The sequence below is a fragment of the Danio rerio genome, chromosome 17 (genome assembly GCF_049306965.1).
Source record: "Danio rerio strain Tuebingen ecotype United States chromosome 17, GRCz12tu, whole genome shotgun sequence".
Classification (NCBI taxonomy): Eukaryota; Metazoa; Chordata; class Actinopteri; order Cypriniformes; family Danionidae; genus Danio; species Danio rerio.
Genome location: NC_133192.1, coordinates 27,230,929 through 27,244,063, shown reverse-complemented (window position 1 = coordinate 27,244,063; position 13,135 = coordinate 27,230,929). Strand labels below are relative to the sequence as shown.

The 13,135-nt window shown below is 35.8% G+C and overlaps 1 protein-coding gene across 6 annotated transcripts in view; it reads left to right on the top strand.

Moving 5' to 3' along the window:
* The first annotated feature begins 1,712 nt into the window (after window positions 1-1,712).
* hhat (hedgehog acyltransferase) overlaps window positions 1,713-13,135 on the top strand; it is a 106,867-nt gene continuing 95,444 nt past the window's right edge. For 5 of the 6 annotated variants that reach the window (XR_012392766.1, XR_012392767.1, XR_012392765.1 and 2 more), the window contains exons 1-6: window positions 1,730-1,762; window positions 2,303-2,428; window positions 6,932-6,999; window positions 7,180-7,293; window positions 7,370-7,564; window positions 12,825-13,082. Coding sequence is in view for 3 of the 6 variants with exons in the window: in XM_073927339.1 (XP_073783440.1) it covers window positions 2,314-2,428; window positions 6,932-6,999; window positions 7,180-7,293; window positions 7,370-7,564; window positions 12,825-13,082 (750 nt within the window). In the remaining 3 variants the exon portion in view is untranslated. 6 annotated transcript variants of the gene reach the window in all.

The following is a 13,135-nucleotide window of genomic DNA, read 5'->3' as shown; positions in this document are numbered from 1 at the left end:
CCACAGTGCACCATGGACTTTAGTTCCACACGCATGCATCTTTTCTGTCAAAGTCTGTGTCCTTTTGACCCTCTCATCTGAATGTACGTAAATAGTTATACTAATGTGCGTAAGCATTTTGTAGTTGTTTTTTGTTTATATTTGCTCACAGCATATAACTTCTTCCAAACAAGGAACATGCTGGGCCATAGAGTACTAAAGCTCATTGGACTTCCATGGCTGTAAAGCTCTAAATCGTTTTTGCACTATTTGAAAAAATGACCTTGCCAAACCTAATTGTTTTAAAACATTTATGCACATTTATGAATTGGGAATAATTATATCGTAAATTTGATATTAAAAGAGAAAAAACAAAAACTCAAAATAACATCATTATATAGATCCATGGTATATCCATTTTTTGGAGAGCAGCAGGCCCTAAAAAGTACTTGGTATTAACTGATGGTTCATTTGTGGATTAATGTTGGTTTAATTTCATTAATTCATTCATTCATTCATTTTCCTTTAGGCTAGTCCATTATATATTTTTATAAAGTTTATTCATACATTTTCTATGTTTGACACATTGCATTAAATCAAAAGAACATTTCAAAGTATGCAAGTTGTCAGATCTTTAAATAATCAAAAATATACAAGACTCATTTATTTATTTATTTATTTGTTGTATAGTTTAAAAGAAATCCAATGAAGATTTAAACCATTTTTTAAATTTTATATTGTTTATTTTTATGTTAGTGACATTTTGCAACATTCAGCAGAAAAATAACTAGGATTTTTGATAATATGAAATATGTATTTAAAAACAAAAATGTGATTTACCCGGTAATATCTGCCAACACTTTATTGAATACATTATATTAAAAATAATTAGTGAACAGCTGAAATGCACAAATAAATAGCAAAAATTTTTATAATGTTAAGAATTTAATATTTTATGGAGGATTTGAGGCAAAATATGCACTTTTTGATTGACTTCAACAAACATACAAAATCCGATCTTACACAAAAAAGATAATAATAATAACAATGATTAAAACTTAACAGATCAAATTAAATAATTTTATAAACACATTTAAAACAGTAAAAAAAAACAAAATTAAACAGAGATACATAACACAAATACAGCAAGAGGAAATAAGGATTTATGTATCCGTGATATTTTCAAAATAATTATCATAATAATCCAAGAATCTATCACTTTTTTTGTTTTTAACCAGATAAAAAATTAATTAATTAATTACAATTTAAAAATGTGGAAAAAAGGCTGCGAATTCAAGAATTTTTGTTTGTGAATAAAATATTTTCCATACAAAATAAATAAAAAAAGCAGTTCTCTGGAATATTGGTTTTACCTTTATAGTAACAAATTATATCTTGTAACGTTAGTTGAAAGGGGTTGGAAGAAGCAATGCAATTACCTATTTGAAGATATAAACTCACACGGAAAAAATATGAAAAAACTTTTGTCTTCAGTTTTACAAAATAAGCATGAACGATCAACCTCCATATACTTAGCCACAGTACTATTCACTGGATATATTTTATGAAGAATTTTTAAACGAATCTCTTGTTTTATTGGGAATGCACTGCAGTACTTATGGGGTAATAGTAAAGTATGCACTCAGAGGGTTAAAGCGCTCATACGTTACGTAATCGTCAAATTTGCCAATCGCGATCCGGAGGCGTGGCAAATCTCGGAAGTAAAGGGCGGAGTTTCACGGCTGCTTTTAGCGGGCGCGAGAGTTTTTTGTTTGTTTATTATGTGAGTAACCGAAACGTTTATGCAAATATCAAAGTGCGGGAATTGTTGCCATATGATTATGTAGTGGGGTGATTTATGTAACCCATTTAAACTGTTTAAAGTCTTAAATGGCTTTTAGAGCTAATACATTTCGCTGCACTTTACATACTAATAGAACTATTCAGAATTATTGTCATGAAAGCAGTCCTCTTATTTCGAGTTTCATTTGAGTGTATATTTTTGTGGAATTCATTGCAATTTGGTGATAAAACAATTAATGAAACCATTTTTGTTGTTGTTTTATTAGTTTGTGAAGAATGCTATTGTTTGTCTATTAAAATCAGTAAGTTTGACTTCTGACTATTGTTGTCTATGAAATACCTTTGGTCACATCTTCTGAAATACATTTGAATTCTACATTTATTCCGGTTTACTTAATTTTCTCTTTTTTATTTTGAAAATTATATTGAATTTTAAAATGAAAACACTTGCAGTGACAACTTAATCATTTCATATTGATCACTTGCATTACTAATTGGATAATGTTTTTTTAACCTGCAGGTTTAGTCTTCATGACACCAAAATGGGAGCTGGTATCTCTACCTCGATGGGAGATGGTGGCTTACTGGATTCTTTCATTCTCCTCTCATTTCTATTCATTCTACCAGCTGCACAGTTTTTCTAAAGGTGAGCTGCACAAAACAAACCCCCTGTTTACAGGAGATTTTTACAGAAATCTAGGATCTCAGTAATTGTGGAATCAAATTGCATGAAGCCGTTTTGACTAACCAGTTCAGGTTAAATTGAGCAAATAATTTTTGTGGGGCTCAAGTTGGGAATTTGCATCATAATTTTTAATTGAACCAACAGTATTACTCTTTTTTTTTATATGAATATAAATACATCTATTATACATTACATCTTTGTAAATTTTATGAAGTTGATTCGCTTGCATTGCTATATTCTGATATCATCTTTCAACAGAAGGGTTTATTCTTGCACTTGATTTCATTTTGTTTTTAGAGGTATAGTTTACTCGAAAATGAAAAATTCCCTCATCACACACACTCAGTTGGTTCTAAACTTTCATTGTTTTTGTTCACTTGAACATAAAGGAAGATATTCTGAAGAAAGTTGGCCAAAGCAAGTCAACGTCCAACAAATCAATGGCTGTTTTTTCAACATTCTTCAGTTTAACTTCCATTGTTTAACAGAAGAAAGAAACTCAAACAGGTTTTCAACAGGTGAAAGGTGAGTAAATAATGACAGAAATTGAGATTTTTGGGTGAACAATCCACATTTTTAGGTGAAAAGTATTTTTAATGTTCATCAAAGAAGTAAGTCAAACACTTCATTTTCATGTTTTGTGTTCACATTAGGGCTGAGCGATATGACAAAGTAAATGTGTGTCATCTCATATCCTGTTAAGATTATATATAATGATATAGTATCATTTCTGTAAATTCAATCAGTTAACAACTTATATAGTGTGCATATAAGTGCATTTAGTATAAGTTCTTTTTACAGTTTAAATTATATACTCAGAAATTTTATCAATCATATGTGATCATATTTCTCATTTTATTTAAAACTTCAGGGCAAATGTACAAATATAAAACTTACAGGTCCAACATAAAAAATAAAAATGCTGTTAAATAAATGTTGCTGCATGATGCTCTTCATAATGTTCTGTCTGCATCCTCACAATGGTGTGTTATAAAGTGCTAATATAAAGTATGAAAAAGTATTACAGTAAGCAATGTATTTGTGATACTCTGTGATTATAAACAATAATATGAAACCATAGACTTTTATTTTGTCCATACAATATATATTCTCATATGGCAGAGCCCTAGTCCACATGCTCAGAATTAATCACAAGCTATCTGAATAGTTAAACCCTGATTTTACAGCGAAGTGCTGTAAGAAGACCACTGAACTCAATCTTAGCCAGTCTGGATTTGTTTGGTTTGTCAGCTCTAAACCTTGTCTTTGCCTTATACAAAAAGCTACAGATTGACGGGTCCAAGGGTACAATTTTAATTAACATTCAAACACAGATTCAAATATTAAACCTTATGTATTCCTACAAATGAATATAAATAAATGAACAACCTGTAGACAACCAACCACTACCCCCTGGTTTGCAACAACCCATAAAGATTGTTAATAAATGACAATAAAATACCTGGGCTGCACGTGGGCGCAGTGGTTGGCACGTTCACCTCACAGCAAGGTCGCTGGTTCGAGCCTCAGCTGGGTCAGTTGGCGTTTTTGTGTAGAGTTTGCATGTTCTCCCCGTGTTCCTGTGAGTTTCCTCTGGGTACTCCGGTTTCCCCCACAGTCCAAAGACATGGTATAGGTGAATTGGGTAGGCTTAATTGTCCGTAGCGTATGAGTGTGAATGAGAGTGTATGGATGTTTACCAGTGCTGGGTTGCGTAAAACATATGCTGTATAAGTTGGTGGTTTATTCCGCCAAATGAATGAATAAAATACCTGTTTAATTATTTATTTTAAAAGATTTATGCAGAATGAATATAAAATACATTTTTTTGCAAGCAAAATGCATTTTAGTGCATACATGGGCTTTATTTTCTGATGTGTCAGTTTGAAATGGGCTGCTGTGGAATGTGTGTGTGTGTGTGTGTGTGTGTGTGTGTGTGTGTGTGTGTGTGTGTGTGTGTGTGTGTGTGTGTGTGTGTGTGTGTGTGTGTGTGTGCGTGTGTGTGTCTATGTATGCGTGTGTGTGCGAAGTGCTCGTTTCTGTCGTGTTAACTGCTGACTCTAAGGGCTCTGAAAAGGTTGTGCTGTCATTTTGAGGGACGACGACATCTCAGGTCAGCAAAAGGCAACACACAGCACCCATTTTATCTCTTTCAACCAAAACATGCCAGTCAAAACAAGTGCAAAAATAAAGCTTCGAAATAGGGCATCTCCTCATGCACAGAGAAAAACCATTGTATAAGTAATAACAACGGTTAAGACTGATGACACTTCCAAAAATAAATTTGTTAGTCTTTCAGAAACAGCATTTCCACCTAGTTCGTTTAATCGCTGAGAAATCATTTAAAATTAATCTCAGCAGAACACGAGATGCACAGAAAAACCTTTTACATTATTACTTTGTAAATAACAAGTTTATGCTATTTCATATTCATATTTCGCACATTTCAACTCAAAAATTGCATTGTGTCTTTATTGCAAAGCCAGGATTGCATTCTTCATCTTAAAGGCATCTTTTGGTACTGTTTATTCCATTGTCTTAATAAAGGATCCTAATTTAAAACGACACCAGACCAGTGTCTGTTTTCACCACAAACATGTCCAGAAGACTTTGTCTAAAATCAGTTTGACCACCAGATGGCACTGTGAACTCAATTCCATTTGCATGTGCCCTTTCTTTTCTAGACAAAAGTGTGTGTGTGTATATATATGACAGTGTGGATAGATCCTTGCTCTGCCATTACACCCTGCAGGAAAACCGTCTGTCGAGGTGATGAGAGGTCCGTCCTGAGAAACTGGTTGAAGAAAGAGATGTAGGGAGAGAGGGATTAAGAAGGGGTGGGGTGTAGAGAACAAAACCAAACTGACACTGCATTGCAGGGGAGAAAGAAGAGAGGTAATGCATGCGTGCAGAGAATATGCAAGAGATTTTGAAACTTCAAACTACATGGTTCAACATGGAGAATCTTTTTGTAATACTGAAGGTCTTGAGCATGTGTTCCTCATAGTGAAATAGTTGATCTGAAAGTATAGTTCACGTAAAGATGAAAACTTTGCATTTTTGTTTATTTTTGTGTAAATCAAGTTTAACATAAAGTCAAAGCTAGGAGCTATAGTCTCTTAAAGTCTCATTTTCATTTTAAGGAATGGTTAAAACTTTTTCCTTTCATGATCTATGGCCATTTGAAAACCATACAGGTATGGAATGACATGTGGATAAATAAATGATGACAGAATATATATAGTGGAGCTGTTTCAGGAGAAAAGAAAGTGCCATGTCCTATAGTGTCTGTAGGATCAAAATGAATAATAAAGTAGAAGTTGAATAATTTAGATTAGTAGTTTTCAACCAAGGCGTCCACAAGGTGACCCATTTTCAACCATTTAAAATAAAATTTACATTGTAATAATAAAAACTAGACATTTCAATTTATCTTTATTGTTATTTTTTTCATACAATTATACTTGAATGTGGGTGTCACAATGGCACAGTGGGTAGCACGATCGCCTCACATAAAAAAAGATTGCAGGTTCGAGCCTCGGCTGGGTCAGTTGGCATTTCTGTGTGGAGTTTGCATGTTCTCCCCGTGTTCGCGTGGGTTTCCTCCGGGTGCTCCGGTTTCCCCCACAAGTCCAAAGACATGCGATATAGGTGAATTGGGTAAGCTAAATTGTAAGTTCTGTATGTGTGTGAATGAGTGTGTATGGATGGGTCCCAGTGATGGGTTGCAGCTAAAAGGGCATCCGCTGCGTAAAACATATGCTGGATAAGTTGGTGGTTCATTCCACTGTGGCAACCCTGGATTAATAAAGGCACTAAGCCGAAAAGAGGATGAATGAATGAATAATAATCCAGTGAGCAACAGTAAATATTTTGTGGTCTTAGAATACTGTTATTAATAATAGGGTCAGAAAGATTGAGAATGTTAAGGGATTATCACTCCAAAATGAAAATCTATTGTTAATTTACTCACCCACAGTCTATTAAAGATATAAGTGACTTTTTTCTTTAGCAAAACATGCAAGTTCACAGCTAACACTCTTGGGAAAAAAATAGCAAATGAAAATGACTAACATTGTAAAATATAGTTTATTTTCCTTTCCAATTATTTTGTGCCAAAATATGAAGCCACTGGTATTAATTTTGTTTTACCTGAAATTTTTTTCACTCTCAAAATATTTATAGCCTATTTAACTGTTTAAATGACCAAGTTTGCTATTTGCTAATATTCCTCTGAAGAAAAAAGTTACCTATATATTGTAGCTGAGAATGAGATCTCTTTAAGCTGCTATTGCATGTTGTGTTGTTATTCTAAACAACAATTTGGGATCACCTCATTAAATAATATTGTAAGGTGTAAACTTGACTATTACATATCAGATTACATATATTTTTTTCAAATAGTGATGCGTTTACATTTTATGGAACTTTATGTGAGTTCTCCTGTGTGTGTGTGTTTGGCAGAGCATGAGGTCAGTTTGGACAAAGAAGTGCAGCTGGAGAGAGGATTCCTTATATGGGGATTTAAGAAGGTGAGAGTAATTATATTAGTGACTTTAATCAGGGTGACACATTTGTCTGAAGCACCCCACCAAGCCCAGGTTCCTGTTTCATGCTCGGTTATCAATTTCCTTTTCTACAGATGTACAAAACACACACACATTCTCTCTCTTATTTTCTGTAATTGCATGTTTTTCTGTCTGTGATTTTAGGACCCTACTGATTTTGAGTGGAGTTTTTGGAATGAGTGGGCGTGGCGATCTCTTCTCTGGTCTCTGATTGGCCATGCTGTGGTGTCCAGGCTGGCATATTATTATCTGCCTCAAGTAAGTTTAATTTAAAAGCAAAGTAATCAAAATGGGCATAGGCTTGTTCATCTTTCTCTGTGCTCTTGTGTTACAGTATCGACTGGCAGTCTTTGCGATGTATGGTTTGATCTCAGCTGGTTGGATTCTCGGGGTGAGGGGTGTGATTGTTTTGATGCTGCATCTGAGCATCTCATTGGTGGTTGCTCAGCTGCGTAGCCCCATCCTCTCGTGGTTTTGCTCCCTCTTGCTGCTCTCCACTCTTAATGTCAGTGCCCTTCAAGATTTACAGGTGTGTGTATGGGTTTGTCTGTCTGTCTGTAACTGCATGTATGTGAGACCAAGAAGTAGCTCTTTCTCTGAGAAGAAATTGCACAAAAGTGTCCAATTTAATGGGTTGTTCTCCCAAAAATGAAAATCTGGCCTCATTTACTTACTTTCATATCATTTCAAGTTCTTGCTTTTTTCTACCCTTTGCAACACAAAAGAAAAATCTGAATGATTTGCTAGTTGCTTTCTTCCCTAGCAATTACCATGAATAACAGCTAGATATTTCAAGCTTCAAAAAGGACACTAAACCACTATAAAAGTATAGTGAATATGGTCCTGTGCCTTTTCTTCACATTCATGAGGGAAGTAGCAGAACCTGACTAGAACAAATAGTTTTTTTGGGGTTTTTTGAGTCAAATTGTTTCAGTCATTCGGTTTGTGAGATTTATGTGCATTCAACATATTTTAACACCAAATAGCTTCTCAAAGAGAGTCTAAATAATTTGTTTCATGATGTGTTATTTTTAAACTCCTAATTTCCATCAGTCTGAACTGCTCTGGGGTGCATTTCCGAAAACCATTGTTAGCTAAGGTTAATTAAGTTCACAAGCTTCATCGTTACAAACTGCATTGCAAACATGTACAGTCTTATAGATTTTGACCCAGGTTGAGCCAACGATGAAAGAATTATCATAGTTGGTTGACCTACCTACTGTATATGTCTTGAAATCTTTCTGTATTGATGGGGTGGAGGTGTGAAGGGCAGAGTGAGGAGGTCCAGCAGAGTCTGTCTGCTGTCTCTAGGGCTCTCAGTGCACATCTGCAGAGCTCCGCAGAGAGAATGGAGATGAGACTGAAACAAGCCTGCTTTAAATGTCACCATTCTCTTCACACAAACCCAGAGATACACTCTCAAACAGTCTCCTGTGCAAACATTCAAAGTCAAATGTTTACATGCACAACTGTTTCTTACACAATAGATGCTACAACAAAAAGTGCCCCAATAGGTCTTTTTTTGTTTGTTTATCTGCTTAATCATTTGACACAGTGAATGATTGAGTGACAGCTGTCGTTAGATAGCTGACTGATGGGCAGAGCAACAAAATCAACAAGCTTGCACAGATGGAGGGAAGAAAAGAGACTGGGGGAATATCGATTGGAGTGACAAACGAGTGCCCTCCTTTCCTCAAGTTTCCCCTTGATTAATTGCGACAGAAGCTCAAAGCTTCCACTCTTAATTAAACCTTCATCTAATTATTATCTATTACTCAGTGGCAGTCATTAACACACCAATCCGAAGAACAAACAACTGTAATTTAATCTATTGTGATCTTTATTCGCTTTTAATGATCTCTCTTTTTCAGTACATCTCTGTTCACCTCAGTTACTTATGAGCTGTGAAAAACCCTCAGGAAGACTGCAATACCCATGCAGACTGCCATAATGGAACCCAAAGAAAAACAGCATCAGCCAGCAGCTAATTTCAGAATGCTGGCCTGTCATTTAGTGCAATTTAGAGGTGGTTATAGCTTTATTTTTGAGTGGCGATAATGAGTTTTTGAAAGTGGCTGCTGCTGTGACTCCTGGCTGGATGCCAGCTGTCTTATTCCGAGCATGCCCAGTAGATCATATTAGTTTAGTTTCGCCACCGAGGATCTGTGGATGCTGGCCTGAGGTGGAGTAATCTAGAAAGATGGAGCTGTGGTTTGCAGCAGTTGTTTATCACTTGCACACCAACCTATAGAGATCAGTCAGCATTTACTCATCCTCGTGTCATTTATGGAGCACAAATATATTTCGCATCATGCTTTTTCTGCTTCCATTGGTTTTTTCCTGTATATACAAAAATGCAATGGAAAGTCAATGGAAACTGAGGCTAGTTATCAACATTCTTCAAAATATCTACATGTTTGAACAGAAAAAAGAAGTCCTTTGCCATCCTCATGACAAACTAGAGAGTTTGGGCACTTAAGTGCAGGGTCCCTGCGGGACTTAAAGTCTTAAAATTTCTTAAATTTCAAAAACAAAAATATTGGCCTCAAAAAGTCCTAAATTCATTGAAATAATGTCTTGTAAGTCTTAAATCATTTTAAACAGGTCTTAATTTTTCTGTTCAAGTAAAAATACCCAACCAGGCAGACATCCATCCAATCACCAACAGTCCATCTTAAGCCTTTTATTTATATAAAAGCTATTCTTTTTTTGATTGTCTACAGAACAAACCATCGTTACACAATAACTTGCCTAATTGCTTAGTTAAGCTAATTAACTTAAAAAAGAGAACTTAAAACAATTACACAATTCCTCATGATAATAGCAGAGCAGCATATCACTTTACATGATACTTTATACTCAAACAATTTGGACCAAAAGCCAACAAATGTATATTTTTAGATTATTTATGTAATTTTTTCCATAATAAATAAACTTTTAACAATGACAAAAAAAAGAAGAAAAAAAGTGTACACAACTAGAGTTTTCTTGTTTTTACACATTAAAATATGTTGCTAAGACATAATTACATTTGATTCGATCGTTTTTTATTTTATTTAAATTTTTTGTTGCCAAACTGGAACTGCAGTGGAATTCAACTCACAGTGATTTTTAGTTCGAAAAGAACTGTATTTGTATTTCATCAGATTAATTATGGTTACGGATGCTAAGCTTTGATCGACAGAAAGATTCCCACTCGGCTGCCTTTGGCTTTGATTCTGCCTTTTGATTTCAAAGAATACATTTATAAATTTATGATTTCAAACCCAACAAACTTCAGAAAGTATGGCTGTGTTATGTTTCTTTCAAATTTAGAAGCAAATGCATTCCACAGTTTTACAAGTGAAGTGTGTCCTTTCTGTCCCACTGGCGGCGTTAAACAGAATTGGAAAAATAATGACCGTTTCCAATACTGAAGCACAGAGAGGCTGTTGTGATCCTGAATAAACTAGATTTGATTTTTATTTTCAAGGCTTTGGCAGAGTTAGTAGAGGGTGACAGAATGTTATTGGGGCAATGGGATCTGAACACACTGAAGCAAACCTTCTTTTTTTTTCCTTTTTTTTTTGTTGATCTGGCTTTGTGGTCAGACTTTACAGTTAGCCTGTGCCTTCTGTTTGAAACATTTTGTTATGGATTTTTGTTGTAGATTGTGGTACTGCTTCACCAGTTTTCATGGTTTAAATAATGTGAATACACTCACTGGCCACTTTATTAGGTACACCTTGCTAGTACCGGGTTAAACCACCTTTTGCCTTAATCCTTCGTGGCATAGATTCAATAAGGTACTGTAAAATTCCTCAGAGATTCTGGTCCGTATTGACATGATAACATCACGCAGTTTCTGCATATTTGTCTGCTGCACTTGCATGATATGAATCTCCTGTTCCACCACACATATTGGATTGAGATCTGGTGACTCTGGAGGCCATTTGAGTACAGTGAACTCATTGTCAAGAAACCAGTCTGAGATGATTTGCGCTTTATGGCATGGCTTAATATGCTGCTGGAGGTAGCCATCAGAAGATGGTTACACTGTGGTCATAAAGGGAGGGACATGGTCAGCAGCAATACTCAGGTAGGCTGTGACGTTGACACGATGCTCAATTGGTACTAATAGGCCTAAAGTGTGCCAAGAAAATATCCCCTACACCACCACCATCAGCCTAAACGGTTGATACAAGGCAGGATGGATCCATGCTTTCATGCTGTTGACATCAAATTCTGACCCTACCATCCGAATGTCGCAGCAGAAATCGAGAATTATCAGACCAAGCAACGTTTTTCCAATCTTCTATTGTCTAATTTTGGTGAACCTGTGCGAATTGTAACCTCAGTTTCCTGTTCTTATCTGACAGAAGTGACACCCAGTGTGGTCTTCTGATTCCGCCGCAGGGTTGGATGTGTTGTGCATTCAAAGATACTCTCCTGCATACCTCAGTTGTAACGAGTAGTTATTTGAGTTACTGTTGCCTTTCTATCAGCTGAAACCAGTCTGGCTATTCTCCTCTGACCTGTGGCATCAACAAGGCATTTGCGCCCACAGAACTGCCACTCACTGGATATTTTTTCTTTTTCGGGTCATTTTCTGTAAACCCTAGAGATGGTTGTGCATGAAATTCCCAGTAGATCAGCATTTTCTGAAATACTTAGACCAGCCCGTCTGGCACAAACAACCATGCCACATTTAAAGTCAATTAAATCGTCTTTCTTCCCCATTCTGATGCTCGATTTGAGCTGCAGCAGATTATCTTGACCATGCCTAAATGCATTGAGTTGCTGCCATGTGAGTGGCTAATTAGAAATTTGCGTTAACGAGTAGTTGGACAGGTGTACGTAAAAAAGTGGCAGCTAAGTGCACAATACTGCTGTAGTAATTTAAAAGTACACCATTGCAATCGAGACCTTATACTACTTCTATTTCTACCACTACTAATAATAATAAAGTTGATAATTATTATTATTCTGGGTGTCAGACAAAGAGGTTAATCCGTGAGATGAACCTAAATGCTGTCAGAGGAAGCATTGTAATATTTATTCAGTGTTTTCTAATTGATCTGAAATAGCTTCATTTGGTGAGGAACAAATTTGCACCCATTTATTAAACTTGTTCCATGTTGTATGAGTTTGTATAGTGGCTTAATCATGTGGCCAGTGGCATCAGGATTACTGTTTTATTGACTAGTGAAGTATCCCTTGAATGCACACTCCAAAATTGAAGCAGAAACACTAGATTGTTTGGGTATTTCTTTTTTCCTTTCTGCTTTATGAAAACTACAAATTCTGCTAGACTACAAATGAGTGTTTTGCCAATTATCTTGTAAAGAAATGGTATTTTCTTTGGTACAAGTTTTGCTTGCTAACTACGCAACTGAAAATGTGCTAGATTTAATACAGTTTTTCGTTCAGAATTGTAATATTATTAAGTACTATAAGGTTTACTAACTGGCGAATGACGATCTAGTGGATATGATTTAATATGCGTGTTCATGATTTTATGAGGCGTGGCTTTGGACAACAGAGGATCGATTGTATTTGAAAGATATTGTGCTAACCGGTTAGCATTTAGGCAGATCACCTACTGCACCCTTAATGTATTGTGCAGAAGGAATGTCAATCAGACTACATTTGCCTTAATGTCATGTAACTTAAAAGCTTTAATAGTGTTGCTTCACTCGCATTTATTTATTCAGTGACATCATCTATCATCTCACTGTAATTTAAAGTTACTGGTTCCTTTTGTGTAGGTGTTAATTTAATGTTTTCCCCTCTTACTTTATTTTCTCTAGCGTGGCTGGTACACTTCTGAGGATCAGTACTACCTCTTGCTCTTCAGCACTGCTGTTTGTAGCTTGCGTTGCATTAGTTTTTGTCTGGAGATGTGCTGGCATCCCCTGCAGGCTGGAGGACCAAAGCACTGCTCCTCTCTTCAAAATCGTGCACTGAAGACTCTAATTTATCAGTTCTTCAAACTTACTGCTTTCTGCTTCTATCATCCTCTATTCTACAACGGACCCATCGTGACCTACAAAGACTTCAGTGAACAGGTAGAAAAGCCAGAGGTTTGTTAACAATTGCAGGGTCTGTGTTGTATGCAGAT